The sequence below is a fragment of the Polyergus mexicanus genome, unplaced genomic scaffold (genome assembly GCF_030449975.1).
Source record: "Polyergus mexicanus isolate NDT 795.1 unplaced genomic scaffold, iyPolMexi1.0 SCAF_11, whole genome shotgun sequence".
NCBI classification, from domain to species: domain Eukaryota; kingdom Metazoa; phylum Arthropoda; class Insecta; order Hymenoptera; family Formicidae; genus Polyergus; species Polyergus mexicanus.
This window is the reverse complement of record NW_027223331.1, coordinates 4,586,945-4,614,823: the sequence shown is the minus strand read 5'-3', so window position 1 is coordinate 4,614,823 and position 27,879 is coordinate 4,586,945. Positions and strand designations below refer to the sequence as shown.

At 40.4% G+C, this 27,879-nt stretch overlaps 3 protein-coding genes across 3 annotated transcripts in view; 2 read left to right on the top strand and 1 right to left on the bottom strand.

Annotated features, from left to right (window-relative positions):
* Nucleotides 1-417: 417 nt before the first annotated feature.
* Nucleotides 418-5,817, top strand: LOC138937514 (uncharacterized). Its single transcript, XM_070303869.1, has 2 exons — nt 418-2,781; nt 5,729-5,817. Exon 1 carries the CDS (start codon nt 633-635, stop codon nt 2,418-2,420), a length of 1,788 nt encoding a protein of 595 aa, XP_070159970.1. The 5' UTR covers nt 418-632; the 3' UTR covers nt 2,421-2,781; nt 5,729-5,817.
* Nucleotides 5,818-8,263: 2,446 nt separating this feature from the next.
* Nucleotides 8,264-27,879, bottom strand: part of Bigmax (helix-loop-helix-leucine zipper transcription factor bigmax) — an 80,996-nt gene continuing 61,380 nt past the window's right edge. The window contains exon 5 of the mRNA XM_070304430.1: nt 8,264-8,565. Coding sequence (XP_070160531.1) covers nt 8,551-8,565 — 15 coding nt within the window. The 3' untranslated portion in view covers nt 8,264-8,550. The remainder of the gene's footprint in view (nt 8,566-27,879) is intronic.
* Hh (hedgehog signaling protein) overlaps nt 24,853-27,879 on the top strand; it is a 43,528-nt gene continuing 40,501 nt past the window's right edge. The window contains exon 1 of the mRNA XM_070304423.1: nt 24,853-25,227. Coding sequence (XP_070160524.1) covers nt 24,853-25,227 — 375 coding nt within the window. The remainder of the gene's footprint in view (nt 25,228-27,879) is intronic.

Here is a 27,879-nt window from a genome sequence, read left to right as displayed (position 1 = left end):
AAAGAGATATGGCAATCATCAATTTGATTTTTTTAACATATATATTATATTTATAAATTTATTAAACCATTTCAAGAATATCATAGCAAATGTTTTTCGAAACAAATATATTAAAATATAAAAAACGTCAAATTATCGCAAAATGTTATCGCGCAATTTTTTCCCACGTTTATACACTACTTACATATCAATCTCTAGTCACGATCGACCGCGTGTAATTGTAGCGCGAATTTTAAATGACTTTAGCACTCCCTTTATTATTGCTAAATGTCACTTCAATGATCTTTTAACCCCCCGCCACGCTATTTTCAAGCTTCTCTATTTTTACCGATAGACAGAGCTTGATGGGTGGAAGGTAGTAGGAGAAATAGTGGCACGATTCTAGGAGGGGAAGGTCTAGTAAATAAGTAACCTACGAATGCGAGAACTGCTTCAGTCCGCGTTACAATTAGTTCGCTCGTTAATCGTAAAATACGGACGAAGGAGAAATCCCTCTCGCGATGACTGTCGCACATTTTATTCCATTCAAATATCGAGATTAATGCGATAAAGGACGGAAAATCTGATTTTATTATTAATTGAATGAATAAATTATATCATTCTCTTTTATAATATTTGTATACGCTTGAGAAATGAACAATAGTGCCGTAATTCTAGCGCTAATCGCCCTGGTGGCCGCGCTTGTCGGCGATGTTGCTGCATTGTGCAGAGAGATCGCGAATGAGGACATGCTGGAGTACTCTTGCGAAGGTGGCCAGCCCAGTGATTTGATAACCATACCCGAAAGGACTGAGAAGCTGCGTATCACTGGGATGCCGCTCGGCAGAATAACCGCCGACACGTTTGCGAGGTTTGGCGAAAGTCTCTGGGTATTGAGTTGCTCGCATTGCGAAATCACCGATATCGACGTGGACGCCTTCCGACGACTCGTTAATCTTCAGCAACTCAGTTTAAACAACAATTATCTGACCACTGTGAAGGCATCGTGGTTGAAGGGTCTCCATTACCTGACGTACGTTGATCTCAACTACAATAATATACGCGATATCGAGGACGATGTCTATAGAAATCTACCGAATCTCGTGGACTTTCGAATATCAGGAAATCAACTGCGTTGCCTGAATCTCAATGAAATGCTGCACTTGAAAGAATTGAAGCGCATATTTCTCAATGAGAATTCCGATTTTGCTTGCCCGCACGCCATAAGTAAGTTTCTTGAGAATCAGGGGATCGCTTTCGAGCCAGATCCCGAATGGAGAAGACTAGCCAGCGACACGATCGATGTCCCGCCTAGCTACGCGGAGGAAGATCATAGAACCTTGAATTCTGACAAGAGACCGGAGCAACCCGAAGTACCCTATATATCTCCGACGAGAGATAGGCCGTTTTATCCGGATCAACATGCGGAGCATCGTCATCGTCACAAAAGACCAACCACCACTGTACGACCAACAACGCCCAAACAACAAAACGAAATACCGCGAGTGGAGCCGAGATTCCCGTCAAGAACTTCTCCACCGGATTCATTCTCGCGTCAGATAATGCCTTATCCACTACCGACACCGGAAACATTGCCAGCACCGCCCATGGAATGGAGACCTTCGGAAGATATCACTCACCGATACATGGAAATCACCACCAACCACGGACTATCGCAAACGGAACACGTTTCGATGTATCCGCAGCATGTTCCGACATACGAAATGACATATTATCCGAAAGATTATATCTTTGAGAGACTACGAGCTGCAGAATCCACCGCAGCGGGTGATCACGAAACAACAGTGAAACCCGATAGATCATCCCAGGCGGGAAACACCTTAATATATCCACTATACGCTGCAACGTCCAACGATCGGGAAAGATTGCCCCATGGATCCATCCAAGTGATGCATCCCACCGATTCTGATATAGTTACTGCTGATTCTACCGATCACTCGAACCAACATCCGTACTGGATACGTCACGAATCCTTTCCCCCTCCTACCGTCAATTTACCGCCGTCGTGGTCTGCAAGTACCCCGGATCTTTATGAAACACCATATCACGCAGAACACGATTCGCGTAAAATGATCGTTGATGAATCGTCGAACATCGACAATGTTCCAATCGCCACTAATTCTGCTGACCAAGTGGATCGAACGGATATTACGACGACGCCGTTGTACAACTGGTATAACATACCTGTGACACCCTCAATTCCGAAATGGATATACTTATCTCCGTCGAGTTCGGACGATTATCAAGCTCCGCAGGATTATCAGACGACTGTAAACGACGATCTCACGACGACGGAGGATCCATTGCCTAAGTGTCCGAAAAGTTCAGCAAATTCCTTGAGCATCCAATCGTACATCGCTCTATTAGTGATGTCCGTTATTATCACCGTCTTTGGACACGTCATCGCGGAGGGATTTTAAGTCTCGCGCCCCTTTTACCTCCAACCGGATCGAAACGAATTATTACGAAATAAATTCCAAAAAATTAGATACCGCGCGAGAGAGAATCAGATTGACGTTACGCCGATCTATAATACAACGAATAGTACATTCAAACATCGCGTTGTGCCATGAACCTGAGTGCGCATTTATATATATATATATATATATTTAGTGTTAGAATTCTTCTCTCGCACATATAGCTATCGAGTATTTGCTTAAGGAAGCTTCATAGAGCTACTAATCAGACGCGGATTTATTATCAAGAGCGTGATCGAGACGTCTTTTTTCTGGAATGGAATTATTATACTCCGGAAATGGCGGAGCCAACTGAATCTTATGTGTAGGTATCGTGCGATCGAGGATATATATAGAAGCAAAAGCTCTCATGTTGTTCAGTTTTTTCTTTAATAGAATTAATCTATCATTATTTATACTAATTATTCTTACAACTATTTATTACCGTATAAAATTGATTCTCTGTCAATTATAAAGCAAGCTCTCTTTCTCTTTTAAATTGTACATTAGTTTTCATACAAAAATGTAGACCAAATAATTGACTTTTAATTTTAATTTAGCAACTTTTTAGAGAATCCATCTAAATATTTATTGATGTGTGAAGACTTTTTAATTTTATAGTTAGCTTTCAGATTTGAAAAGATGGAAAAAATTTTGCATCCATAACTTTCCAATTAATTGATACGAATTTCTTAAACATTTATTTCAAATATATCCTATCTGAGAAGAGATGAAAGAGGAAATTGCTTAAGTTGATCGGTTAAACTAAGTTTAGCTAATCTTTGATCTACAATCGTGGTTTCTCGGAATTACAACTCGAGACGCAGTAACGTCTAAATATCCGAAATGTCCGCCAAGTAGGGAAGCCAATAGGGTGGCGTGGCCGAACCAAGATTTTAATTGCGATCACAACTGGCTACCAGACTCATCACCGTGATAATGAAATAACTACTAATCGTCCAATCGCACGATCGCGGGTATTACGTAACGATCTTGTTACGACGCTCGGCTCGACTTATTGTATAAATGTACACGTTAAATATACACTCGAAGACGTTAGCACTGACTTCACAGTCAAGTTCGCGCGACGCAGCTTCTTCCGTCATTCCTCATGCAACAGGTGCATCTTAACGACGGGTCTCCCTCCGCGAGATCATCACGAGCTGGCCTTGAATAACTATTGAAAGCGTCCGTTATAATGAACGGCGGCGTTTATCTTCGTTTCTATCGAATGCAGTCTATACACATGTTGCTTTGAGAGATTGCCGCTCAATCAATTCTCCATGAAATTCCACACCGATGAGATGACGATCGTGTTTCATAAGACTTCGTGCCATCCCCATGTCACGTTAGTCATGGTCGTCAATAATTTAAGGCGATTTCCTTAGTGACGCGATTCCGATCAATATAAACCTCCAACTATATTGCAAGGTCGCGAAAAACGTTCTCGCCTTCAACTTGATATGTGTGTTGACTTCGTTTGATACTTGGCGTGATATTTTATCTCAAATTACTTTACGCGAGGCAACACGCTTTTCCTCTCTCTTCTCCCTTATTTACATTTAGATAATAGTTATAAATGCAATCTCGAGATTACTGTAACTCGAGAGATGAATTATTAGATATTGAAGTAGAAAAAAGTTGCCTTTATCTAAGAAGGGGAGAGAGGGAAAATACGTGTATTAATATATTTAAATATTTACGTATATTATTAAAAATGTATTACTGTCGTTATTCGTCATCCCACTTTTATAAAGATGCAGACGATCGAATAAAAATTTTATTTAATAAATAAATAATAATCTTTATTTGTTTTTCACACTGTAAGACTAATTAATTTTTCGTTTGTATAAATGCAGAAAATCGATAAACTTGTCTCATGCCGTGACTCAGCGCAGTTAAAATTTCACGAAGCGTTGTGCAATGCATCGGCATTAGGCAGCCAGTTAGACATACTTGCCAGAAATTATAAATAACGGAATTTCTTCAGCGGCGGATTACGGAGTAGGTCACGCGCGACACGAAGCGTCATCGACGCTTATGCACTTCGTGGACGTGGATAATCAGCGCTGTCGAAAAGGATACCTGCAGAATGTCTACGGAAAATTGCAAAAATGTTACTCGGACTAAATTCTACAGAGGAAAGAGACATAGAAGATCTCTCAGATCCCGTAACAATTAAGAGAGAGGGGGAGCCGCACTTTACCAGATTTGAGATAGACTTGACTCGCTTAGTCAATTTATTTATCAAAGCCCGTAATTTATGTATTCGTTTGCGATATGTTGAAGCAACTATCGAGAATGCTTAAAGTTTAAAAGTTCTTCTCTTATGTTTATCTTAGCAATGTACTATAGTAAAGTTTCTTTTTTTTTTTTTAATTATTATTATTATTATTATTATTATTATATTATATTATACCACGTAGGTTTCTAAATTTGTCTCATTTTTGTTTTCATTTTTATTGTTTTTGAAAAAAAATTCTTTTGTCTAAAAAATAAGTTTAAAACAATCAAAATTGTGATAGAATCTTATACAGGGAGTTTCCATTAAATATTTGGATATACAAATTTTCATTTTAATCTTCTAATCTTTTAACAAAAGTTAGAGCTCATAATATAATATAATAGTATTAATCGCGGTTTTAATAATTATATTTTTCCCTTAATATTATAATCTACATTTTTTTAGACTAGAGGTATAATGGCATTTTTCATCCTGCTAGTCCAGTCGAATTTCTTGAAATAGAGGGGAGAATGCATGAATATTATTTTAAATAAGACATCTTGTTAGAACAAGCTACCAATGTAAATGTTGTTATAAACAGATCATAACTCATACTGTTGACTCAAGCATGTACTGACACTATCTTCTAAGGTTTATCCAAGTCCTATTTATAAGTAATGCATATCCGACTGCTTTGGCCATTAATAAAATCGATGACCCTCCTTTTTTAATCTTTAACTCTGTAAGAAAAACTTGCTTCTCTTTATTCGAACATGAATCTTGCGTGCACTTAATACTCTCGACGCAGATTTCGGAAATAGAATAATGCGTAGATCGCGTTTTTGCTCTTATTACGAGCAGACTGTAATCAATCTCGTTAATAGGGACACGCTTATGCGTCAAGCATTATCTAGTCTTAAAATCTATTCCTTCCTGCCACGAGTCTGGATCGAATTATCAATTTAAACTAAACGTACTCTTAGTCGGAGAATCTAAACAGCCATTAGCTTTTAACGCTAATTGGTTTGATTGACTTGTCTGATTGTAGTGGGCAAAGGAAGCAGCGGAAGCTGAACGTCTGGAGAAGATGCTGAAAATTGAGAACGAGGAAAATGCAGCCGTGAACGATCTCGCGCTAGTGATTCAAAATCGCAACAAGGCTCGCGCCGGTCAATCGGACAGTTTCTTCGATTCATTGATTGAGAAGTACGCGACGAAGGCTGAGAAATCGACGAGAAAGAAGGCTTCACCCGCAAAAACTACGAAAAAAACTAAAAAGAAGGCGTAGAGATAAATTAACGTCGAAACCTGTGTCTGTCTTCGCTCTATCTTCAAAAAGTCTAAATTTTTTTGTAATTTAAACCGCAAGACACGGATTTGCTCGATTTCTATATAATGGATGGTTGTGTTTAGTTTTTCTAAGTGTAAGTCTATCAAGACTTTTGAAAAATGCCAATAAATTAAACAGAAATCTGCTTGATTTAATGTCATTGCGTCAATTAACCACGCGTAAACTGCGACATAAATTAAACCATTGTATTGAGTGAAAACCTCTTTTTTTAAATGTGCACAACGGTATAGATAGAAATTGTTACTTATACACTTTATATACAAACAAATTGCGTTTGCCATATTGCGTTTTATTAATACCTTTAAAAAAACTCCTTTATATATAGAAACTCCTGTAATTAATTAGAAATTAGGATCTTATAGAATGTGTGAAACAGAAAAATATAAAATCTCCTTTTTATATATCTTCCTTTGTAACTTTTTAAAATCTATCTTCTAGTTTTTTAACGATAAGAACAAAAACGAAATAAATAAAATAAATTATATTTATTTTATTCTGTTATTAATATTTATTCTGTTATTTTATTTCTTCTGTTTCCAGTCATAAATTCCAGGAATGGCATTTTATTATAGTTTTATTGGACAAAGTAAAATTTTTTTTCTAGGTGAAATATGTATAAATTCTGTAACAAGATATTATTTGTAAAATACCGTTCTGCGAAAATTTTTTATTAAGTATTGATTGATATTAATAATATAAAGTATAACAAAAATTTTTATAAAAATATTTTTTTGTTCTTTTTTTCTCTATAATTTAATCAAACAATTCCTCTACAATTTCATAAAATATATTTTTTTTCCATTTTGAAACTAAATTAAAATTAAACCAGAGATTTTTCGTAACAATCACAGATTGTTCGTAAACGCTGGCGCAAAATATTATCAAAATTGTTTTGAAAACTCAAAACTTCTATTGATAGAAAGCTAAATCACAAAGTTTTCTTAGATACTCTAAGCGATTAATCGTTGCACCACATACTGGCACTCTGCCAATACATGCCATCTTAAACACGTTTATATAGACAACGCATATCCGTCTCTCGGACATTGATGAAATCAATGACCCTTCTTGTAAAATTAATTTCTGCTACACTTGTAAGGCTTGTTTCTCGCCATTCACAGTACATATATATATATATATATTTCATACGTGTAAATATTTGCTAATCTTGAGCTTTAACTCATAGAATGTTTCAAAAATAAAAATATACTATTTTTACTTTTAGGTACAATTATGGAATAATGTGTATTACATATACATATTTATATACATTTTATATATATATATATATATAAAAGATAATTTGGCGATATCTCGACATTCTTATATAAAATAATAATTCTGAATTAACTGATTAGTACAATATTTTGAAGTTCCACACAAACGGTAGAAGTAGATACTATTGCAGAATGCATTCATTTAGAAAATAATTTCGGAAATTTGAATAAAGCTAATTTAATACGTTATCTTATTGAAAATATAATGCTTGAAATACAATAAAAAGAAAATATCGCATGATTAAAAAAAATAATTTTCTTGCAGTCACTTTTATGGCATAATTTACAGGGATCATTTTTTGCATTCTCTGCAACATTGCATTCAGTTTTTTGTCCATTTGCATCATAACATAAATGCCTCATCAGAGTTATAGTCAGCGCTTTTGATTTATCTTTTATAAAATGTGTTACTAAATTATAAAAGTCTTGAGTAAGACTCTCTTACACAAGTATTATCAAAAAAAGTATTGTACAACAATTAAATTATACAAATTTCTGTAACTTATATATACTGTGTATAAAAAGAGATTGCGCCAAAAGTATTTTCTCGTCCTGTGAGTGGCCTGACTTATCGATATAAGGCAAAATGAAAATTCGATGATCTGTAAAATATATTCTTATAATCAATGGCACCGATTCTTTCACTTTTTGAGTATGATATATGCAACACAACAGTATAAACAATATTTAATTACATTCTATTGAATTAATTATATATATTTAATTAGATTTTATTAAATGTTTCGTATATTATTTAGAAATAAGATATGTTGGATATTTTGACACACGTTCTAATCGTAACATATTATATTATTAATATTTAAAAATAATTACGTAAAATTGTTATACATGGCATATTTTGAGATTACATATTTTTATAATAGTAGTAAAATTAATTAAATATTAAAAATATTTGAAAAATATATATTTTAATTACATTAATACCGAAATTCTTCGATACTTAGGTGAGATTATCTTAACGTCATCGATAACGAGCATGGGCGATGTATCGGTCACATTGTTAGTCACACAATTTGTGAAAGGTGAGAGAAGGGCAAGGAATAGAGAGAGGGCAATCTCTCGCCGGACACCTTCTCTCCTGCTTTCGCGAGTCTCGTGTTTGATGGCTCGAGATAGTGGCACATCTACGATGTTGTGGTACTTTTCAATCGGTGTTGGTAGAGATGGTATGTACACTTGTGAGCATCATGAGAGTGGCCGCTTCGCATGGTCAGTCTCATATTACGTCTGGACTGGCTGGAGCAACAACACAATACACATCGGGTGACACAATTTCCAAATGCAAAGCGCGTTCCCTCTTTTATAGAGTTTTATAAAGTTTTTCATAAACATCTTTACAGCATTTAGGGGATCCTAATTAAGTTATTTTTATATTATTTTTAAATTTTGTATTATTATATTTCCAATATATGTATATCGTACAATCTGTGTAAAAATATGTATTTTTCAAATATTTTTAATATTTAATTAATTTTCCTACTATTATAAACTATTATGAACATAAAAAATTGTATTAAATTAGCGTCATTCAAAATTTCCAAATTTATTTTTTAAATAAGTGTGATTTGTGCAATAGGAAGAAAAAACTTTACATATTTTCACGAGTGTCAAGCAAATTTACAAAGCAAAATATTTATGTGATCATTCTTTTCTGTAAAATAATGTTTGTAATTTTAAATGCACGATATATAAAAATTTTGCGTAATTATTTTTAAATATTAATGATATAATATGTTATCATACAATCAAAAGTGATGATTCTATGAAAAATGTGAAATATAATTTGTTTATTTTTGAGGCTTTCAATCATTCCATGTATTTGAAATATCTATTGTTGCATTGTCAAATTGGAAACAATTATTTTGCATATTTAATCAAATGTTTAAACAATGATTTATAGTAGTCATTTTTAAGAACAAAAGAAAGGAATTATGCTTCAATGCAATAATTTCGAGATTTTTTTCTCTTGCTATATATTTTATCATAATTTCAGTATATCTCTCGATATAGGCTCTATAAAATGTCTATGAGAAACACGCGCGTGAACTTCTCATTTTTTTATAAGACACCCGTTGTGCTGAGATCGGCGCACACTTTGACAGAATCACGTACGTGTAACCGTCTTATTATGGATATGTGGTGCAAACATAGGTATAGCAAAGTGTAAACCATTATTATTTTTAGCCAGACATGTAATAGGAGGCCGGATTGGAGTTTACCAAAGAACAGAGTAACACAATAGCCGCGACGTAACCGGGATCATATTTTTTTTTCTTTCGCCCCGTTAAACAGCAATTATATCACGACCTGTCGGCGATTGTGGCGGGCATTCCCACAGAGTTATACGCAATACTAAAGCGCGCTCGTAATCGAATAAAACGGATGAGTCATATCGAGCGCGAGAGAACAAACGTTTCGCTATACATATATTACGAAACGATCCGCGGAGAAGCGTCTTGGAAACTTTTGAGCCGCGACGAATATTTCATTGTACGTTTAATTGCATCTCGTTCCGCGTGTACGAATATTGTGGTCTTTAGTTAATTTATGGAACGATAAATCTATACACACACATCCAGATTGATGGGACGAGCGAGGTTTAAGACGACGTCTGACATTTGACGTAACTCCTTCGACCTCGCGCCTTTCAAGGGAAAGACACGCATGTTTTTACAACGACTCGCGGTTGCCGTTATTTAACGTTAATTAAGAATTGTGGGTATATCGAATATAGAAGAAAAGAATTAATGTAGCGCATTTATTATAAGTGTATAACGACGGACTTAACGCGCTGTCGGAAAGATTGACTCGTAAATCATCACAGCGCGTGCGCGTTGAATAGGGAATTTCCCCTTTTTTCACACTCTTGTCGCTTGAACCGCAGAAATGGAAAACGCGCAATCAACGCATAATGGCATTTAGGCAGCGGTTAAACCCATAAAACTGTAAACTATTTCCTTTTGTGACCACATTACTATCTACCTCCCGGCTAATGCATCGGTAATGCTCATCTCGTTGAATGCACGCGAAGAAAGCAGGGGAAGAAGGTGGCAACGTGCACTTTAACCTAATAGGACATGTTTCTATCTCTTTAATCTTTACGGAATCCTGTTATTAATATACGAATAAAATCAAAGGAGCACATAACGATCTAAGCATTGGCTAAAAATTGCATTTGCGCTTTGTTAATGCAGTTCCACTTCCCCGATCGTCTCTTACAGCATCTCCATCGCGATTCGTATCGAGAGATGCGGCATACATATAGGGGATTCACCCAATTGAATCCGTGGCGGGGGAGAGGAAAGCGAAGGGGAAAATTGACGGCGGGGTTGCATCGGTGTGATAGAGAGCGAGAGAAGACACTGTTACACGTGGGACGGTGGAGCGAGGAGAGATCGGTGATTGTATAGCCGAGACAGTAGTGAAGGCGAAGAGGGAATGGTGGAGAGGGGATGGTGGAAGGAACCGCGCCGGTGGAGGAGAAGGGGAGAGCGACATTCCAGAAGGCGGCGGCGGCGGCGGTGGTTCTCGTGGGAAACCAAAGAGAGAGAGAGAGGAGAGGGATCTCGTCTCGGGGTGGAGAGGAGGCTGTGCGCGGGCCTTAAGGCACCGTTCCCAATCTACGGACGTGTGACAAGATCACGGAGTGGCTTCTGCCGTAGCTGCCGCGCGAAAGTCGCCGAATTTATAAACCCATTCGCAAAAGCGAATGTGAATGTGTGCCAATTACTCTCGCCCCCAAATCACTAACCCGACGTCCTTTCTTCATTCGCACGATCTGGGTGAATGGCTCCGAGATCAATTTTCATATTAAGATACGCTACTTTATATGAGAACTCACCCAAATGAAAAAATTTAAAATATTTAACAACTCATCTTTGTGTGCGCGTATAAGGAGAAATAAATATGTTTTTAATTATATTCGCATTAAAGCTGATTTTCATCATTCTCGGAATGATTACGTCGATTGAAAATGCTGTAATGTTTAATCGAGACTTAAGGACCAATTTATATTAAATAACATTATATTTTTACATAAGTTGAATATTCATCAGAATTAATATTAATTTTTAGCTGTCTTAGAATAGCTGAAATTTCTTTATAAAATAAATTTATTTTTAATTATTTTCAAAGAATGCTCATAATAAAAAGATGCTTATTTAAAATTAAAAAATTATATAACAAATTATATAATATAAAAACGATTGGCTATTTTGAGCGAATAATATACGTGAGACTAGAGAGGATAAAGAATCGAACAGATAAATAAAATGCACTAGTGTAAATGATTAAAAGGCAATGACGTGTTAGATCTATTTGTAACAATAGAGACGATGACGAAACGCACGAACTTTCACACCCGCGTCTTTTGTTTAGTTTCACGCGAGCACAATTGCCGCATCATATACTCGCGGCGTATCGTTGCAACAATACGCGCAGCGTAATTCGATTACCGCGCATTGTGAATATTGATAACCCGCGCGGTCGCGATAAAGAAAACCGCCCCTTATAAAGAAACGCTTAGCGATGGCAAATCGGGTAACGATAATCCCAACTGTAATCCAATAAGACGAGAGATTCCTCGCGACGTTGCACAACAAAAAGCGACCATCGGATATTGATTTCACCGCTCCCTCCATATCATTCGATCGACGATTATTCTTTTCTTCTCGTTCATCGATATGTTAAGAGACTCTTATTTCTGAAGCGCGACGCGATTTAGCATAAAGAGACAGACCGGGACGGGACCTGCTACAGGGCCCTGTGAGTCGGCTCTTAGGGCGAACCTGCGCAAGGTCTCGAGCAATCTCTTCCCAGTCGAACGAACGAGTCAGGAGGAGATAATGGCACGTTCACGAGGCGTCGAATCATTATCAACCATCAAACTCTATTTGCGTCGCGGCGTTAGCGATAAAAGGAGGCCGTCCCGTTAGAGGAGGCGAAGAGGAGACTTTCCCTTCATAATTTTTTTTCACTGAAAGATTTACAACGGAAATGTCAATAAAAATTTTGTCAACGTTTGAATAAATCTTCATCCAAATGAAGATAAAATGGAATATATATATATATATATATATATTTTATATATATTATAAATAAAATAAATGGGGTGCGTGTGGTTTAAATTTATTTGAGGCGAAGGATGAAATTATAAAATAGTTTCAACTCTAGATAATCTCCAGAGATAAAAACGCTTTTATGAAAAGCAATTTATTGATGTAAATGCAATATAAATCCTTATTTCTTAAAATGAAGAATTTTTTAACGGAAGCAAGGAGACATTAATTGCCAAACGACTTTCAAGAAAACTTCCGTATTTACCCATATATATATATATGTACTTTTTGAATTTCCATCAACAATTTTCTTATCGCGTTCGCCTAATACGATGAGACTTCGTTTATATACGGTGAGGCGATATAAAGCGGTTCATTATTATTATTATTATTATTATTATTATTATTATTATTATTATTATTATTATTATTATTACCAGTGTCAACGTCCGACTGCGCGTAGCAATTACGGCGATAATCAGAGTTGGGAAGTAACGCGTTACTTCGTAACGTCGTTAACGTTACAGTTACATTTGTTTCGGTAACGATCGTTACTCTTTTCCGTTTGTAACGGTAACGGTAACATTCGTTACATTTTTTCAATAACGATAACGAATTAGTCGTTACTTTTATCGTTATCTTTTCGTTCTTTATTATCTTACCTATATCTATCCAATAGATGTATTTTTTGAAAAATATTTCGTAGCCTTCTATCATAGGCTGCATTCCGATAGTAACTGCCAGTACTGAAAATCTATAGTAACGTAAATTATAGATTTTACAATATTTCTTTTATCAATATTTAAAAGGAATGTTTGATAAAAATTTTCGGACAAAATTGAAATTTGTAAATTACAATTTAAATTCCTATAAAGATAAGTGTATTAAAGGGTAAAGATATTAACGTAAAAAAATTAGAATCATTAAATAAGTTTAATATAAAAAACGCTCGTTATATAAAGACTAATTTAGAGTTTTTAATTGTAACATAAATTATTACATTTAATATTGATTATTAAATAATTTTATAATCTAATAGCTTATTCTAGCATTGCGAAAAACAAAAACATAACGATAGAGTAACGAATCGTTACTTTTTCCAAGTAACGGTAACGGTAACGCGTTACTTTTATAGAGTAACGTTCCCAAACCTGGCGATAATCACGAGCGACGTCATCGTCGCGTCGACGCGATGACACGCAAACATCTGATCTCTCGTTTAATGACAGCGTAACCGGCGTTAGCCAAGGCGGAAATCATCAACAACGCGTCGCAATTAACGCAATTACATCGATTCCATTTTCTCGAAGGGACACCCGGTATGAAATTTATCTTACATCAGGATATCCACGCTGTGGATCGACGCAAAGTGATGACCGCGTTACAGACGTCCCGAGAAACACCCTGTATAAGGTTACGGGAGAAGAAGGAAGAGGGAGGGGGGAGAGAGAGAGAGAGAGAGAGAGAGAGAGAGAGAGAGAAGAGAGCGGACATGCCAGCGAGATGAGAAGAAAAAGGAGGGAAGAAGGTGGAGAGTTAATTGAATCCAAGCAGCGTATAAGTGGAATGGCCTATTCCTCCTTTGGCTCGCTCCTCTTATCCTTCTTTCTTCCCGCGTATACCTCTCCTCCCTCGCCATCCCCTCGTCACGGCCCTCCCCCTAGGCTCCTCGCGCCGTCCTTCGCAGCTCCTTGTACCCTCTTCGCTCAGGGTACCAAGAAAGAGGTTCCGGAGAGAGAAGAAGAAAGAGAGAGAGAGAGAGAGAAAGGGAGGGAGAGGGAGAAGGAAGCATTCCTTTGTCTCTGCGCGCACGGATCTAGATCATATGTAGCGTATAATGTGCAGAGGCAAAAGCGCGTAGAGACGCGTGATATGCGTGTGCATCACGATCGTGCGGTATACGTGAAACAACGCACGGAGCGTTGCACGTGCGCTTTCAAAGGGTCCTGCCGCGATATTCCCTCCGGCCATCCCGAGGCGGTTCTTGTCTCGGACGATATACCTCGGTATGAGTTACGTCCGCGTTAATTCGATTTGCCTCGCGTACGTTATATACCCACGGCTACAATTATCATCCGAGAGAGATTGAGAGGGGCCGAGAAAGAATGAGAGAAAGAGAAAGAGAGAGAGAGAAAGAGAAAGATCCCTTTCCTCGTGTCGTATTGTGCGATACGGATTTTATCTAATCCCTCTAGCACGAAGTCGATTGTTTAAAGGGCATCGTCGCGGATTCTCTCTAATAATAATAATAATATCCGAAGAATCAGCGTGAAAAAAAAAATTTTCTATATATTTTTTTTCACATGGCGGACATTCGACATCTCGCGTCGATACTGATTTTTGTCATTGACGCTGACAATGAAGGGACACGTGCCATCCGCCAACGGCCGCTCGTCGACACCCCTCGTAATGCGCGCCGGGTGTATTTGCGTACCCCAAAATAGCATTCGGTCCTCCCTGAAGACGACGGGAGAGAATGGCGGAGAGAAGACCGACGAGGATGACGAAGAGAGGGTGGGAAGGGAACGGAGGAACACGGTGTATACCGCAAAAACCAGTTCGTTGGTGAGTAAACAAAAAACGAGAAGGGGCCAACGCCGCGCGGCGCGGCCTCGTTGTCCGTTGCGAGGGGGGAGAGAATCGCTGCTTTATTGCTAATTCGAAGACACATTCGCCCGGCAGAAATGAAACTTTACAGTCCGCCCGCGGGCGAGGAGAGGGGGGGGGGCCCTACGTATACGCGAAGACTGCGCGGTCCACGTGGTCTAAAACAGCTACGGTTCTAGTCCGATGGTGTCAAAAAAAAAAAAAAAAAAAACCGTACACGTATGACGTAGCTCTGAAACGCATCACAGATTTGATTGAGATCTGTGCTATAAACATTTCCAATTGGAGATTCTTAAATTTATGCGCGATTAATATAGAAGCAGCTGTTCTCTCTCACGAAGAGAGAGAACATGAATTTTCTTCTCGGGCATTCTTATATCTTGTAAGTTTTTGCCTCATGATTCGGGATAGAATAATTCAGCGTATAAATGTGTGTGTGTGCCGTGTAAGATATATTGTCTGATGCTCGACGTGTTGAAGAACCGAGATGCTGAAGAACCTGCGGCGCGATATCGACGAGACGACGAATCGCCCCGCGGGTGGTTCTTACGTCGTGAGAATCTTGGGACTTCCCGGAGCGTCGAAGCTCGTTACATCTCGTTACGTCCGACCAGTACGTAAGAACGGGCGATACGCGTTGTAACGATCGCTCGCGCGAAAATTGCTTTTGATTCGTGCTGCAAGTGTGAAACTTGTACGCAGGACATGCACACTTTGTATACGAGACCGCTGGAAGGGATTTTTGCCACCTATAAAGTTGAACAATGATATGCGTGATTGTATCAAGATAGAAAGAAATCGAACGCACTGCGTTTTACGCGACAGCTGTGTAAAGTGTGATTGCGCATTGCTAATATAGGTAGGTAGGCAGGTAGGTAGGTAGGTAGGAAGATAGGTAGGTAGTTAGGTAGGTAGGTAGGTAGGTAGGTAGGTTGGTAGGTTGGTAGGTAGGTGCCAACGTGGACAGAGAGAGAGAGAGAGAGAAAGAGAGAGAAAGAAGGAAGAAAAGGAGAGAAATGCCTGCCTGTCGAGGTAGCGGGAGATGCGCGTCAGGGGCCCGTCCTCCCCCTAATTGACAAATTGGAATCTTATTAGAAGCCCGTGATGCCGGTGGAGACCGAGAGAAGAAGACCGATGGAAAGGGGGAAGGGAAGGAGGGGGAGGGAGGCAGCCGCGCCGACGGGTTGCGAGAAAAGGAAGGTGAGAAAAAACAGAGAGTCAGAGAGAGAGAGAGAGAGAGAGAGGGGGGGGACCTGTATGTGCGGAGGGTGCTGTGAAAGACGAGGAGAATGAGGGACATAATGCGCGGACGGCACGATACTAACAGGTTGTACGGCCCACGGTGGAACGGAGAGAAGTACCCTAACGTTCGGCCTGCCGGCCGGCAAGCGAATGCCACCCAGGAAGCGTTCGCGCGTGCGCGATCTGTGTGGCCTCGGCGCGATCCGACCACCGGGCCCAACCGAGGGCCCACGAGGCCGGCCGAGATGTCGCGAGGAAGCCCGAAGACGACGTGTGCTGGCCCACCCGGTAGAGCGCGCGCGTGCCGCGTCCTGTGTGGTCCCTCGTGGGGCTCTCTCCTTTCTCGTCTCTCTTCGCGGGCCCCCTTCTTCGCTCTGCCACCATCCCGGCCCCCCTCCCTCTCTCCACCTCTTTCTGCGTGTTCGCTACTCCTCTAGATGCGCTCTCGCTCCCTGAGACGGCTACGTGCGCGCCACTCTCCTTCTCGCTTGCCCGTCGCTTTTTCTCCCTCGCGCCTATCGCCTCCGCGTCTCTTACCTTCTACCCGGGCTGCGAAGATGAGGTGGTTCCGTGGAAGAGAAGCGGGAGACGCTGAACAGTGGTGCGGGTACCGAGGGACGTAGAAAGCGATATGGTATCGAATATACGCAACTTTTCCCGTTACAGATGATAGCTGAGGGATGTAAACTTACGAAGAAATATGACCAATAAATCGTCGAGAGAGCTAAGAAATCGATGACTTATAAGAGAGAGAGAGAGAAACTATGATTTATATAAGAGTATAGATAAAATTAATAAAGTATCTAAATAATAATTTGATAAAAGTGCTCGGCAAAACAACGGAAAGTCTAGACGCATTATTTCACCTTCTTCCTCCGATTACTCACAATCAGCTGATAATATTCACAAAATCTTAGGAGGCTACTTAGGATCCCATCTACGTCAATGGTTGAAGAAGCGAGATGAGGTAGTAAGCCCGCGCTTGACTCGCTCCATCTCTCCTTTCCCGCTTCTCGATTTCCTTCGCACGGCTCGACTCGACCACGTGCTAACTTACGAGCTACGATCGCTGTACCCTTCCACGTTTTCTCCTCTCTTTCTCTCTCTCCCTCCCTTTTTCTCACCTACATTCCATCCGACTATCTTTCTCTTCCTCTCTCGCCCGTCTTCCCGCTGGCCCCTCGTCTCATGGCTGCTGCCCTCGCGTCGTATCGTTTTTTCGTTCTTCTCAGGACCACTCTAGATTATTAATCCACCAGCGAGAGATGATCCGTGACGTTCGCGGAGAGAAAATTATGGGCTGGGAGCGTGATCGAGGTGCTGCCGCGTTAACAAGCGTCAGCGCGGAGGAAGGATAGCGGCATCGCGAAGAAATACGAAATCGCGTTCTCGTCGGAGAAACCGGGGGAGATCACACCCCGCAATCCCGATCGAAACTGATATCCCGGCGGTTCGGTTTCCGCCAACTCCTCTCGACCAAGCGAGGGCTTCGACAATTATTCGCGATCCTCGCGACAGAGCGATTCATCCCGCTACTCTCCGCGATGTAAAGTTACACCCAATGTAAGACGCGAGATTATGGAGTTCGGAAAAAAGTGGCGCGCTGCGCCACTTCACGTTACGATGCGCTGCGAAGATTCAATTATCGCGAACGGGATATCTTCTCGCGCAATTCTCCCTCCTTCCTTCCAAATGGATTCCAAATCTTTTTCTGGCAAATATACGCCAGAGAGAGACACCCGAGTGGAAATAAAGAAGAATGTATTGAACAGAAACAGAAAGCTGGCGTGCGAGAACAAGAGACTAGAAGGGTAAACAATACTATTTCCACGTGGAAAATGTAAATTATGGTCTACCATCTCCGGAATTCGGTTTGTATGTATATACGAACGAAGCAGATATTGAAAGCAAATGAGACAAAGAGGCGGAAAGAGAAGGAAAGTGATAGCGCGCTAAACAGAGATGGAATAAAAGGATGAGAGAAAAGAAGGATAAGACAGAGAGAGAGAGAGAGAGAGGGGTCGGCAGGGTTCAAAGAGCCGACACAGTGGTTAAAGAGCCTTCTTCCTCTCTCCATCTCGACACGCAACAAGTACAAGACGCAACTTCTCGAGCCGAACAGAAGGGCGGGAGAGCGGTGTTCTCGCTTTTTTTCCACTCTCAACCTCTTTTCTCTCTTCCTCCTTCCTTGCCTCTCACATCGGCGCAGCAAATTTATTTCACGTTCCTGCCTTTTCTGGACCTTTCACAATATTTGGCCACGCTTTGGCATCCGATACTGATGGGCACCGGTCACCAGAAGATACGGCTTTGAAACATTCGTGATGGATGGTTCAAAGTCGCCACGCTGCTCTCTCTCTCTCTCTCTCTCTCTCTCTCTCTCTCTCTCTCTCTCTCTCTCTCTCTCTCTCTCTCTGTCTTTCTATTTCTATCTGTATCTTCGGTTCCTCAACTTCCTTCTCTATCCGATAAAGGATGCTAGACGACAGCGAAATCCAGGGCCGCTTAACTTTGGTACACGCGTGATCCTGAGATCGTGAATTGTGCGAAACATGTATACGACAGAATAGAATTTTTATTCTGAAAAAATACGTCGATTAATCGAATGGTACACCTTATCGCAAAGAAATGATCAATCATCGTACAAATCTCTGCCTCATCAAAATTTCTCGATCATCTGTCGATTTCATGGCACGACACGAGATTACCGCCGTATCGTCTCGAAGAGGTGCTCGCTGCGGGAGTATCGCCCGGGTGACCGAGCGAGCCGTCCCTGGAACGGCGGACCCCATCAGCCCCGGGACCGTTCTCCACCGCGTTCGTGCAGGTATATAAATTCTAGTGCTATTATTGGGGTTTGCGCCTTCTCTCGCAGGGACCCTCTGGGACCCCACGGCGGCCCCTTTGAGCTACTCTTTTCGCCTCTCTCGCTCTCGGTGCCCTTTCGCTCCCGCTTATCGTTCTCGACCCTCCTCCCCCCCCCCCGTCCCAGTCTCCCTCAGCATCGCCCTCGTCTCCTTCTTCTCTTCCTCGTCCGCCGTCGTCGTCGCCGCCGCCGCCACCGCCACCGCCACCGCCACCGCCTCCTCCGTTCCGTCTCCTCTTCTCTCGTCAGTCATGCCGCACCGCCCCTGTGTCCTGTTTGTTTTTCCTCGCGTCGTCTTCCGTTTGCTAAACGCACCTTAAATTACGCGGCCGATGATAAATATTTGAGCCGTCCATTACACGAAAAGACCCAACTCGGACCGTCTCGTTCGGACCAGCGTTACCCTCCGCTCTTGCTCGACATTAGGTTCCCCTGGGATATCGTGTTACCACGAAAGAGAGACAGCTGAGCTCGTACATCGAAGACGCGCACCGACATGGACCGCGTTTCACCGATAGAAATTTGCGGGACGAAGAAGAGAATTTTTGATTTGGTAAAGGAATAACATTAAACGTTAAGAAGTCGATATGTGCACACACGAATGGAAGATTTAAAATCAAGATGCGTCGAGTTAAATTCTGTATCAATTTTCATTTTTAATTGTGCTCGATACTTGACGAATATCATCTCTGTTCGGAATGAATGAAATATTTTTTTATATACATAATACAGAGATATTACGCAAATAAGATATATTTTGTCAAAATCGTTCTTCTCTCTTCGATCTTAATCTTCGATCTATTCTTCGAGACTTTAAACAGTCGGATCAACTCTCTTTCAGGGTGAATGAAAAATGTGGAAATCTCAGGAAATCTTTCTATACCTGGAAAAATCGGGGAATTTTTATGGAATTTTGAAATTGAAATTGAGGGAATTTTTTTTTTAAATTCTCTCTTTGATAATTTTGCTCTTATACTGTAAGCAGTAGAAAATCCGCCAATAAACCACGTTGTGAATTATGTGAATTAAAATATTATATTATGTATCTATCTCTGTTTATATATATTTAATATCTTAACAAAATATATTTTTTATATTTAATCTTTAGCGATGAAAAATACAAATGTTAGAGAAAAAATTTTATCTTAACGAAAGTTATTCAGTTTTATTTTCAGTACATTTGTAAATCTAACACTTGAAACTTAAGTGGCTTGTTTTCCCTTCGTATATGAACGAAGAGCATTAAAAATGCGTACAATAAAAAAAAAACTTATTTTAGGAAATTGCATCAAAAAATATTTAAAATATTCTCTTCGCCTGGAATTTTGAATAAAAATATCTGGAAGATCGAGGAATTTTCAGGGAAATTTTTTATACAGGATTCGAGTAGACACCCTTTAAGTAGACAGTCTTTGGGAAAACTATTTAATCTCTAATTTCTTATTTACTACGTATGTAAGGTATACACTATGAGAGGGAGTTCTCTATATTTCTATATAAATTAATGGAAAAATCTTAGAATCGATAAATATGAGAAAATTAAGATCGAAAGTAGAAATAAAAATTTGACTCGAGTATATTGACGATAAGAAATATACATCAGAATCTATCGAACGTCGATCTATACCGTGCATATATATGAGTTACGATTCTTATCGTAGCTAAGAGAGATATTTGACGGATAGACGCAATAAAACGGATCGATAGCCGTGGTATTTTTTTTATCGGACGGAGTCGAATATCACGGTCCAGCGCGCGACAGAGAGAGGGAATCTTAATCATGCGGGAGAGGACCATCGACAATTCTCTCTCTCTCTCTCTCTCTCTTCGTCCACTTGTACAATACTTTCTCACGAGATGCAACGATCTCTCTTATATACATGGCGAGGCAACGTCGAGCCGTTACTCGCACCTCTCTCGATATATAAGCGAAATTTTATTTTCAATCCGCCGCCGCGAGAGTCAAAGTGCCTCGTAACAGGATTATGAAACGTTCCGGAGTAGCGTTCCACGCGGATGTTTACAGCCCGCGAATACTCGTTGCCTTTTATTGCCGGCGAGTTTCAGCGATTTCTGGCATCGGGTCCCGCGTTAACGAGCGACATTTTATATTTTCATTGGGCCGTATTTCTCCCTCTTTCTTCGCGCAGGGCGACTATTCTGTATTTCCGGGGATGTCTGCTGAGGGAGAATCTCAAGGGAAAATCATCAAGTTCACAAGACATATATGATATTTTGGCGAACTCGTAGAAAAATTTCCATTCCATTCTAACAGAGCAACGGAGTAACTTTTCACTTCAGGGTTGGGAAGTAACGCGTTACTTGTAACGTCGTTACAGTATACTTCTTTTCGGTAACGATCGTTACTTTTTTCTCTTTGTAACGGTAACGAATTAGCCGTTACCTTTATCGTTATTTCTTCGTTCTTTATTATCTTATATCTATTCAATAGATGTATTTTTGGAAAAATATTTCGTAGCCTTCTATCATAGGCTGCATTCTGATAGTCACTGTCAATACTGAAAATCTATAGTAACGTAAATTATAGATTTTTACAATATTTCTCTTATCAATATTTAAAAAGAATGTTTGATAAAAATTTTCGACAAAATTGAAATTTGTAAATGACAATTTAAATTCCTATAAAGATAAGTGTATTAAAAGGTAAAGATATTAACATAAAAAAATTAGAATCATTAAATAAGTTTAATATAAAAAACGCTCGTTATATAAAGACTAATTTAGAGTTTTTAATTGTAACATAAATTATTACATTTAATATCGATTATTAAATAATTTTACAATCTAATAGCTTATTTTAGCATTACAGAAAACAAAAACATAACGAGAAAGTAACGAATCGTTACTTTTTCCAAGTAACGGTAACGGTAACGCGTTACTTTTATAGAGTAACGTTCCCAAGCCTGCTTTTCGCGAGTATCGTGGATTTGTCTCTGTTATATAGTTGCTGCTTTTTAAAAAATATTAAGAATCTTTTTTTTATCTCGTTTAGGAAATGGGAATATTACGTGTTTTCTTCCAAGAAAAATTCGAAATTGATTTTCACTTGACTCGTGAGGAGAAGACTCTGTGATTTATGAATTTTTTTCAACATTAAATATTATGATGATACTGAGACACATTTTAAATATTTATCAAAATTTGCAAAACAGCAATTAATACGAACAATTGCGAACGATTACGTTGCGTTCGCTTCATCAATTCGCGTCTCGTTAAAATATCCGAGTTGCAACTCGCAGAATTAACAATTTAATAAATAATAATTTTACACACTAGAGAAATAAATATACACACGGTTATTAATCTTTCTTCAATGTAAACAGCAATTTGCACGGCAATTCTATACGAATTGTCGAAAGTAGGAGAAAAATTTCGGCTCGGACAGAATCTAACGCGAATGAAAACGCCGTATTTATACGATCGGCGGGGAATGATTTCCCGAGACGGAGAGAGATCGGGAGCCACTTTTCTTTCCAGTCGTAACACGCGATTGTGTAGCTATATCGCGGGCACGTTTCGGCGCGACGTTGTGTAAATTCGGGCCAATGATCGAACGCACGTGTGTTCAGGAAAGATGTTTATTATCAGTAAACCGAGCTCTCTTTGCCGTACCCCCCTTTCTCCGCTTATCCCCCCAGTAGGAGGCTTAGACTTTCATATCAGTCGACGTGTGACCGCGCTCGGCCTCGGTACGTCTTATCCGCGCCTTATATCCTGTCCCTTAATGATACCATCAACGGCGTTTAATTCGCTTCGTTATTTACGTCCCCAATGGCGCGGTAAATACAAATCGACATCCACGATTCGTTCATAGATTCTTCTTCGCCGTTCATCTCGCGTTCGAGTGTTTGATAATCTTGTGTTTACCTGAAACCCTTTGTCAAAAATAGAGGAGAAGAACACAGGGCTTTCCGACAAGTACAATTATTGGCAGCTGATTGTCATTCGTACAAATTGTCCCCATGCCAGCGAAAATCGCGCAATTTTTAAATACCGGACTTGATATCTTCTCGCATGAATATCTCCTGAGGTGCGAAAATTCCAAAATTATACATCGAGGAAAACGGCTAGTACTTATGATAAAAAAAGAAACAGAGAGCGAAGAGAGGAGGAAGAAAAAGACGAGGAGTGCCCGCGGCGTACGGAGTATCCCTCAAGGTCATCCCCGTAGGCTTCGCGCATCTCCTAGCGCGTTACCTTCGTCGCGAGGGTGTCGACGCGTGCCTCGAGGAGGTAGAAAATCACCGAGAATCTTCGCAAAAAGATCTCGTGCGAGGAGAGGGGCGGGGGGGGGGGGATAGTCTTACAGACGTAGGATAATCTTACACGTTAAGAGAGCCGAACCGAGCGAGACGAGAGAAAGTGTGGGAGGAGAAAAGAGAGCGACGTACTCCGATAAAGAGAAGAACGAAGTAAGAAGGTGAGACGGTATACGACGAAGAAGAAGCGCAAACGCGATCGATGCTGATAGTGGTGGGGCAGACGAGAAACGTCGAAAGAAGAAAAATAGGTCCAAGAAGAAGAGACGAACGGATGGACAACAACGAAGAAATGGTTCGCGAGAAAGCGAGGAGACAGAAGGATCGGGAAGACGAGTAGGACGAGGAGAACGAGAGACCGATCGCATCTACGAAGGAGAAAGCTAGAAGATCGTTTTCCGAGTCTCTTTCTTCTTCTTCTTTTTCCGTCTCTCCCTTTCTCTCGCACTCCCTATCTCTTCTTTCTCTCCCTCTCTTTCTTCTTATCCCTCCTGTCACGTGCACCTGTCTTCGTTTACCTGGTGAACGCCCCGCCCCAACCAATAGAGGTACGGCGGGCCTGGTGACGTCAGTCACGCGTACCAGGAGGCCTTAGGTAGAGGGGGCGAGATCATCCACCACCACCTTTGGAGGCCACGAGAACCCCACGGGGGCCAGCGGGTAACAGCAGCCAGCGGCGGCGGTCTGGCCGGCCGTTTGCCGCGGGGTGGGGGCAGGAAGAGGGGTACTCTGGACCTGGCCGCCGCCAGGTCGCAGAAACAACGCAGGAGTAAACCACCAAAACCCATCCTGTATTTCCCACCACCGTGGCTCGTCCGGAAAACGTGCGCCAGCTTCCGGACAGCGTTTCGTCCGAGTTCAGTCAAGTGAGTCGAGTCGCACGTACCTCCTCACCGACGAAAACCGATCGCAGAGGGTTCCGAGTGAGGAAAGACGGGAACGTGTTGGCGCGTGCCGACGAGAGAATTTAAAGGGCTGCCACGGTGTCGAATCGTTCGAGAGTGTCGGTCAATCGAGCGCGAATCCGACGTAAGATAATTCTCGGGATGCCTATAGGATGTAGAAAGATATTCCGACTCGCGGTACCATCGCCGACTCGATGATAGCCGGTATAACGTCCGCATCGTGAAAGGAAGTAACTTGGCGCCGGGATCGCTCGCGACGTCCCGTTTCGGGGTTCTCCCGGTTGAACCGTTCCGTCCGGTTGCGCGCGTTGTGATTATCGACGCGACTACCGGGGATCGTATCGGTGGTAAGAGTGCGTGCACTCGGGAGGGGTGTGTGATGCCCTGGTTATGGTTAAGCGTGAGTGAGGTAAGTGGCGAGAGGCGGAGAGGAAGAATCGGTTGCAGAACGTCACCTACATCGTTGCCGTCGTTGTCATCGTCGTCGTCGTCGTTCTGCCAGCCATTCTGCAGACGGCGAGAATAGTGACCGTGCAAGGTCGACCTCGAGGCAGAGGCACGCGATTATGGTGCACCATCGTCATCATCGCCGCGGTCTCCAGGCGAGCCACCACTGCGCCATCGGGAGACGTACGTGCGTCTCGCTCTTCCAGGTGCTCCTGCTCATCCTCGGCCTCTGGCTACCCTTGTTCGAGAACGGCGCGCTGGCGTGCGGACCCGGTAGGGGCGGCGGCCGACGGCCGGTCGTCAGGAAGCTCACACCCCTCGTCTTTAAGCAGCATGTGCCAAACGTCAGCGAGAACACCCTACCGGCGAGCGGGCTCAACGAGGGAAAGATATCCAGGGACGATACCAAATTCCGAAATCTCGTCCCCAACTACAACACGGACATCATCTTTAAGGACGAGGAGGGCACCGGCGCGGATCGTCTCATGACACAGGTGAACTTCGCGATTTCTTCTTCGGGAATACAAACAAGGGCGCAAGTAGACGAAGAACTGTCACCTTTTTTTTTGACAGATCCTGAAAATGATAATTTAACAAATCCACTCCATTTTTATTTACACTTGTATAAATTATACACGTCAATAGTTCTTCTTTATAAATAAAAATATAATATATATATATATAAATAATTTAGAAATGTCGTAGTTTAAAACTGCAATAATTCTCATCGTGTGTGATTTAATTGAATAAAATGGAGTCGTACAATCTCGTATTAAAAGGAACATTGCTTATTGCGTTGATCTACTTGCGCCTTTAATAAGTTATCTGGTATGCGACGGATAAAGTGAGATATTTATTTAAAATCGTCGATCTTTCGCGACCGTAAACAAAGTTTAATGATCTTTATCAAGATTCGAGTTAAATCTCTAACTGGGGTAAAATAAGTCGATACCAACAATCTTAAACGCAACCTGTGTACTATCATCTCGTTACCGCGCTTGTACAAACGACAATTTAATTTCGCACGTGACCTCACGTCACGGGTATAGCGGAGCGTGGCAGCTGCTATATAATGTCACGCCGATGATAAAACTGCGTCAAGTTGCGATAAAGACGGCCGTCCTTGAGGTTGCTCGTCGCTCCGGTGAATCATCCAGCGAAAACGACACGGCGTTTACGAGGGATATCGCACCAGCCGATCGATCGATCGATCGATCGATCGCGTTCCGTCTCATATTAATTAAAGTGACAATCGAACGCGACATTATCGGGACGTCATCGGTTCTCACCTTCCTCTGCTTCCTCGTCGATTTGCTTGGGTGCAGAAAATGGTGAAGGATCCAGGTGATGAAGGAGAGGCCAGGAATTTCTCTCCGTTAAAGATTTTATCTATATATTTTCGTCTTTAGAGAAATTAGTATATCTAATATACATGAACTTTTCTCTCCTTTCCCTCTCTTTACTCTCCGTCTTCTGCATATCACGACTTTCATCCGTACAAATGATACGCAACGTATTACAAAATAGTATTACGACGTGATATATAACATGATTTATGCTGATGAAGATTATAACACGCGCGCATGAAGATTAAAGCTCGCGTAATTGAAAGAAACGATTATTCCAAGAATTGGAAAGAATTAAAATTTAATTAACTCTTCTATTATCTTTATTAAAGAATAAAAGACGAGAGTTAGTAACAAATCGCTGAATACGACGTACAAGAATTTATCTCACACTTATCATAGTAATTCCGTTGTAATGGCGTTGATTTTTTGGCAACATCTGTACAAATCCTCGTCGAAATAGCAGCAATTTCTATATTTATTGAAGCTTTACAGGTTTTTTTTTTTTTTTTAATGAAAATAAAGAAAAATCGAAATTTTTGCGCTCACCTTTATCTCCCGAGCTGATCTAGTATAATCAATGTGGATGTAGTTTAATAAAAATTGTCCGACGTGCGTAATGGTAAATGCTTTTATAAAGTACCTCGATGATGGCAATTTCCGATATATCGATCGAGTGTGTGCCTCTTTCCACGAACAAGCGCGCGAACATGCGTTATTACTTTAATCCGTGTCACCGTACTCCGGGCCGTATGACAAACTGGCTACTGCACATCGTTAAAACGTCGGCAGGTGATTCACGCGAAATGCTAGCCGCGTGATAAGCGTACTCGATCGTACTCGTTTTACTTGCGAGACAAGATTGATAATTTATATGAGACGCTACTTCGGATATGATTTCTCATTCGTTATCGAAAGGCAATATCTATATACTTTCTCCGAAATTTTCTTTAATAGTTAGTTATTTCCAGGGTTGGGAAATAACGCGTCGTTACAGTTACTTTTTTTCGGTAACGATCGTTACTTTTTTCTGTTCGTAACGGTAACGTCGTTACATTTTTACAGTAACGATAACGAATTAGCCGTTACTTTTAGCGTTATTTTTTCCTTCTTTATTATCTTACGTCTATTCAATAGATGTATTTTTGGAAAAATATTTCGTAGCCTTCTATCATAGGCTGCATTCCGATAGTCACTGCCAGTACTGAAAATCTATAGTAACGTAAATTATAGATTTTACAATATTTCTTTTATCAATATTTAAAAAGAATGTTTGATAAAAATTTTCGACAAAATTGAAATTTGTAAATTACAATTTAAATTCCTATAAAGATAAGTGTATTAAAAGGTAAAGATATTAACATAAAAAATTAGAATCATTAAATAAGTTTAATACAAAGAACGCTTGCTACATAGAGACTAATTTAGAATTTTTAATTGTAACATAGATTATTACATTTAATATTGATTATTAAATAATTTTATAATCTAATAGCTTATTTTAGCATTACGAAAAACAAGAACATAACGAGAAAGTAACGAATCGTTACTTTTTCCAAGTAACGGTAACGATAACGCGTTACTTTTTAAAATCAGTAACGAGTAACGGTAACGAGTTACTTTTTACAAAAAATAACGGTAACGGTAACGCGTTACTTTTATAGAGTAACGTTCCCAACCCTGGTTATTTCCTTTAGTCTCTTCAAAAACAAAAAAAAAAATAGATTAATGATAATCCGGATAATTTCAAATATCTATCACTGCTTTTCAATGAACCCGTTTTCGAATAATCCCTTTTAT